The 6,263-nt window shown below is 36.7% G+C and overlaps 1 protein-coding gene across 2 annotated transcripts in view; it reads left to right on the plus strand.

The window, feature by feature from the left end:
• The first annotated feature begins 3,296 nt into the window (after positions 1-3,296).
• Positions 3,297-6,263, plus strand: part of wt1a (WT1 transcription factor a) — a 20,427-nt gene continuing 17,460 nt past the window's right edge. For both annotated transcript variants that reach the window (XM_016483724.1, XM_016483725.1), the window contains exon 1: positions 3,297-3,902. In XM_016483724.1, the coding sequence (XP_016339210.1) occupies positions 3,506-3,902 (397 nt within the window). In that variant the 5' untranslated portion in view covers positions 3,297-3,505. The remainder of the gene's footprint in view (positions 3,903-6,263) is intronic.

A 6,263-nucleotide genomic window follows, 5' to 3' on the forward strand; every position in this document is an offset into this window, starting at 1 on the left:
CGTAATGAAATACATTATTCATTATGTGATAGTCTAAATGACTTGATTTTTTTCTGTTCCTCATAGTGTAAAGTTTATAGCAACAGTCACCTCTTAGATTTGCAATATAGTGTTGTCTGGTAATGTTTGTGTGCAACTGTTGCTATGAAAGCAAAACGGATTGCAAGAGAAACAGAAAAGATAACCTTTAAAGCGTTCATACATCAAAACAAAAGACACTTTCAAGGACGCTAACAGCTGCCCCTGTGATAAAATAAACAGCCAACATTTTCATCAAGGAATCAAATATGTCTGTAAAGTGAAAAACACACTCACTTAGCCTATACACAGAATAAACTATTTTAGTCTATTTTTAATCAAAATTTATTTTATATTTATTGATATTCAGAAGAAAAGTTGCTGCCGTAAATTCCAATTTTTGTCATTATTTGGTTGCAACAATCGCCATTTCAAACTGAAGAAACCTGCGCGATTCATTAACAGAAACCTGAACGAATCTTTTTTTGAGCTGATTCTTTTCAATGAACATGTTCAATGTGTTCACAAATGGAACTGAATGATTCATTCTCGAAATGGAGGCTGCAGCTATTCTCGATCAAAACTTATTGATTCAGTGTTACCTGGAGAGTCAACTCAACGGACTTGTCCTGTCTGACTCAAAATGCAACAAAAACCGGTAGAAATTTCATCCTCAGGATTCGAGTTTACTTAGCCTATTATTGAACCGATTGCGCGAGAAGTAAGCTTCTAGGGCTCAAACCACCATAAGCTTTATTCGGTCTGTGTCTCTCCAAATATGTATTTTGAGCAGTAGGATAGAGCGCATAAAATTGCAAAATAATAAATGACGGGCCATCGCTTTGTAATACATTTCCTACTATTTAAGTAGCATAAATTAAAATTAAGCTTTTTTACTTGTAGCCTACTTAAATAAAACGTAGCCTATACTTTTACTGGAGTAGGCCTAATAATTAACGTTAGGGTACTTTAACGTGTGTACTTCGTTCACCAATGTTTAATTATCACCCCAACTTATTTCCTAGCTCTTCTACAGATAAATGCACTGATTGCCAGTATTTTACCATAAGTATCCATACTTCTATTAATTCATCATTATATTGTTTCATATTGGACCATAAAAGCGTCTGGATGTCGGGCGTGTGTTGTGTCACGACATATTTTTTCGAACCACTGTGGAACTAAAATCTTCGTCACTGTCTATTATTGTTGTTGCAAGTATTCTACAAATGGTTATGAATGTCCATGGGCCCTGCTTAAAAGTTAAAGCGAAAAATGGACTAAGTGCTAACAATATAATACATGATTCGTTTGTTTTCACATCTCCAACCTGAAGGCATGAGGACTTCCAGATGAGGTCCATCTCAGGCTGGAGATGTGGACTCCAGTAATATTACTCTCTTCCAGACAGTGAGCCAGAGGTTAAGCAGGAACTCAGCCCTTGCTGAGGGAGTGTGTGTAGGGGTGTGTAAATCCTCTCTTCCTCACGGCAGATTGTGCAGTGTTATAATTGACTCATCCCTCCTCATGTCCTCATCGCGTATTTTTCATCGGCCTTTCATCGTCCTGCACTTGATGGTCGCCAATTGTAAGACAAAACAGTTTCATCAGTACGCTTGTACATGCGCTTTAACTGACGTTGCCTGCGTGGAATTTCTTTCTGATTCGATAAATCAAACGCGTTCCATTGCTTTGCATAACGACCGACGGATTACAGTTAAAATTAGATATTCTAACTTAACTTTTTTTTGTAGCCTAATAAAACAAACGTTACTCAGTACGTTTGTATTTGACTGTTAAATTACTTGACAGTTCAAAAGTTCAAGTGAACGTGAGCACCTGCAGACAAGTTTCTCGCTCGATAATGAGATGATAAGAAGCTTTTTTTAATTTAAACAAAAATCGCCCTGCACTTAAACACAGTTGTTGTTGATCCTCAAGGTTAACCGTATTTTTCTGACTAGCAGTGAGTTGAATCATCAGTAAGCAAGTAGCCTATTTCATGTAATTATGCAGAGCTTTCGGCTCATAAATATTAGGCAATGAGAAACATTATGAATAATAGAGCGTAATTAATAAATCAAGGAATACGTTAAAATAAAAACAACTACGAAATAATAATTGTAAAAAAAAAATAATAATTTGAAAGAATAAATAAGACTATCTTTAGTCTATATCGTGGGACTATTTTCTGTTTTAAAACGTCAGGAAGAAGTCAAGAGACGTTGCATATAGGCTAATATTGTCGATAAATTATGGGAGGAAAAAAAAAGGGCTGACACGGCCGCTTGGGTATTTTTAAAACATTAAATAGGCTACCAGTAATTGATTGGGCATTTATTATTATTATTATTATTATTATTATTATATTGCTATTATATTATCCTCGTTTAAAAGTTTTAAAAAGAAGTCGCGGAGTCAGTGATCTATTTTAAGGTTTTTCGATCTGCCATAAATTAAAAAACGTGATAAACAATAACACAGTTTAATAATGAACAATTTCAGTTCTCTTAAAGATTTTGTTACAACAATCCACTTAGAAAATAATCTTAATAATTTTGCCTTCAATGCAAGAATTTCTAACGGCCATAATGCTCTAAAACATTTTAATGAAACGCCCTAAATTATAAAAGGGCAGCCGCATTTGTTTAATGCATATTATGCCGTCTGAACGAGAGAAAAAAAAACATTACGTTTGATGGATGTTAATGATAAAGTGCGAGCTTGCGCGCGGTCATTACGACGCTGTAAGGTCACGCACCTCAAAATAAAGTCTTGAAACAAAATTAAAGACTACATAACCGAAGCATAGGGTTAGAACGATACATTAAACTAAACGTCTGTCCTTTCACAAACCAATTACATTTTTAAATTCCAATTCAAAACGGAATTTACATTTATTTCCGTCTCTTAAATAGCCACCTCAGACATTCCCTCAAATCTGCATAGTACTGTACACGCGCAGCCGAAGTCTGAAGTACATTTATTAACACGTTTACAGTTTCTGCTAAAAATGTGTTTCAAAGCTCATAAAAAGCCAGTCTCTGAATCATTGTTATCCATCCGCCAGACTCCCACAAACACACACAGTTTATTGAGACTCCCAGCATGCTGTACGAGTATACAGGGAGGAGTATTGTATGGGGAGAAGTAAATGAATGAAGTGTTAGGCTCATCTTTCCTCACTAGCCCCGTGGCTCCTCCTCCTCCTGACTCCTCAGAGTGTGAGCTCCTGGGCCTCCAAAGAAAACAGACACGCAAGAAAGGAGGAACATCTCTTCTTCTCTCCTCACTGCGAGAACTCGCCCCTGCTTGGACGTCCCGACCGAGCCCCCGTTTGCTTTCTCCCATTGTGACATGGGCTATTCCGATTGAAAACGAAAAGCGTTACACTTTTTTCTGGCCGTGACCCAACTTGACTCAGCGATGACACCTTGACTTTGGGATTTTAGCACCGAACTCAAACGTGTTTTGTAAGTAGCCAAAAATGGGTTCTGATGTACGTGACCTCAACACTCTTCTCCCTCCCGTGCCCCCGCTGCCCGGGGGGAACAGTAACTGCGCCCTGCCCGTGAGCAGCACCCCACAGTGGGCACCGATGCTGGACTTTCACACCGGCGCTCCCTACAGCTCGCTGGGCCAGCACTCCTTCATCAAGCAGGAGCCCAACTGGGGCACGGCCGACCCCCATGAAGACCCTCACTGCGGGCTGAGCGCCTTCACCGTGCACTTCTCCGGACAGTTCACTGGCACTGGGGCCTGCAGGTACGGAGCCTTCGGGGCCCCTACACCCAGCCAGCCTCCACCCAGTCAGCCCAGGATGTTCAGCAATGGCCCTTACCTCTCCAACTGCATGGACAGCCAGCCCAGCTCCAGGAATCAGGGTGAGAAACTGCTTTAAATGTCGCTGTTATTCTGTTCTTGCTTCTTTGTGACATTGCTTTGAAATGTTTGAATAAGATAAGCTATTGTTTATCAATAAGTATACATTTTAATACATTTTAATGGTACACTTTCCATTCCACAAAAGGTTCTTAATAGTGGAAAAAGATTATTCAAATATTAATAGAAAAACTGTTCTTTTAAGAACTGTTCATTGAAAGGTTCTTTGTGGAACCCATCTCGGCAAAAACCTCCACTTGAGACATTTATTTTTTAGAGTGTATTGGGCCTATAGATTTACCGCTTTTCAATTTTAGTTCAGTCATTCCATTTAGATTTCATCTGTTTAATACATTTAATTCAAGCTTAATAAAGCTTCAGCTTTTATGTTGCACTTCTTTCAAAAAATGAAAGTAAAATCCAGAGATTTCTGCTCTTTATTTTTAGCTGTGATCACTCTAAATGTCATAACATGTTGAAACTGGACCATTTAAACCACTCAGCTATTGGCCTAAAAGGCACTGTTTATAAATGAGATGAAATGTCCAAGTAGGACAACAGTCTTCAGAAATATTGATTACGCAAAAACTTAAAAATGTATTTTTAGTTCATTTTTAATTATTAATATTATTAGAATTATTTGTAATTAATTAAATTAATTACACATTTATACAATTATTTTTAATAAATTAAAATACATTTGTATTAGCAAATACGATTTTTGGCGGGTAGTCATTATTTTAAACCCTCATTTAAGACAATTTATTGACAGTTAAAAAGAATACAGTTTATCATCTTCTAATATTTGAGTTTTTTAGTGTGAGTGTGAGTATTTTATTGTGTAGTTTGCTTGTATGAACTTGTTTAAGTAAATGAGTAAATGTATTTCTGTGATTTATCCATCATCAGGGCCATCAGCTCACACATATTTGTCTGCCTTCAGTAATTACGTATCTCAGTGCTCCTGTATTTGGCAAAACAGTTCCCAGTTATTTTACAGATATGCTGCAAACACCTCATCACACAGGCGTTTAATGCATGTGACTCATTACTGTGTCAGAGCAAGAAACTTGGGGTTTTCAACTTATGAGATGATGAAGATTTTGCAGTCAGGCAAGAAAAATATTTTTTTCTTCCTTTTCATGATGACAGACTGCATCTTTTAAAATAAAGATGAAAAACTGCTAATATTATTCTACTTATTTTTTATTTTACGTAACTGTGACTAAATGCCTATTTGAATGCATGTCGTCATTCAGTAATCATATTGTTGGAGACTGTATTTAAGTCTTCCAAAATATGTTTTGAAATTATATTTGACTGGATAAGATACTATAAATAAGAACAGATAATAGAGACACACAACGAGAAAAGTAAAAGAAATGTTTTATTCTTTCTGACGATACGCTGTTTGGACACCTGCATTATTAGTTCAATAAAATTCATATTTGATATTTTCTATGCATTTTATGATTTTAGATACATGGGTAAATTTTCTACTTTTATTCATAAATGAACAACTTAAAAAATGAGTACATATTTTGCAGTCCTTCTAACAATTTTAATCCACATTGCTACTCCAATACTTGCTATTTGGTATGAATTTATTTTTTGGGGGTATAATAAAATGTTTTTTTTATTTTTTTTTTTCATATTTTGTAACTTTTAGCCCTCCTCTGTTAATACTAATAAAATAAGTTAATCAATAATAATAAATAATATCTTCAGTGGTTGAGTTAACCCAGACGTAGGAGAATTTTGAAAAAAACACCATCACTCCCCTAAGACATCTGATACTCGTTTAGTTCTAAATTGCATTTTGGAAATCTAAAGTTACAATTAATTGTGGGTACTGCCACTCTTGGCAATATCAGGCCACACTTCCAGCTCTTCGCTGACTCCCAGGTTCAAACTCTTGCTGAGACCTGGTAGGGTGGAAGAGAAATGGTCATCTTTAATGAGTTTTTCTCTGTCTGAGGTGAAAGTGGTTGGCTTGTAATTAATGAAGATGGTGGTGAGAGACCGTGATTTACGATGTTACGTCTGACCTGGGGTTACGCCGAGGCATGATTCACCCCCTAAACCTGGTGTCGGCTCTCGGCTACACCGTCCTGCCAGCGTTTGTTTTCCTCGCACAGCTTGTCCGCTCACCCCCGCTGGGGAACGGAGGGCTGATTAGGATCCAAGGAAGAATATTCCTATTATCTGGAGAATAGCTGTGTTTTGCTGTTTATTAACTGATGTTGCTGATGATGTTTTTATTTCTGGCACACATAAACGGGTTGTTTCCATCTCATTTAAAACATAAATGGTTTAAGAACAATATTTAAAATAGATTTAAAAAAAAATGCTTATATATATAT

This window comes from Sinocyclocheilus anshuiensis, unplaced genomic scaffold (genome assembly GCF_001515605.1).
Source record: "Sinocyclocheilus anshuiensis isolate Anshui unplaced genomic scaffold, SAMN03320099.WGS_v1.1 scaffold1102, whole genome shotgun sequence".
Lineage (NCBI taxonomy): Eukaryota > Metazoa > Chordata > Actinopteri > Cypriniformes > Cyprinidae > Sinocyclocheilus > Sinocyclocheilus anshuiensis.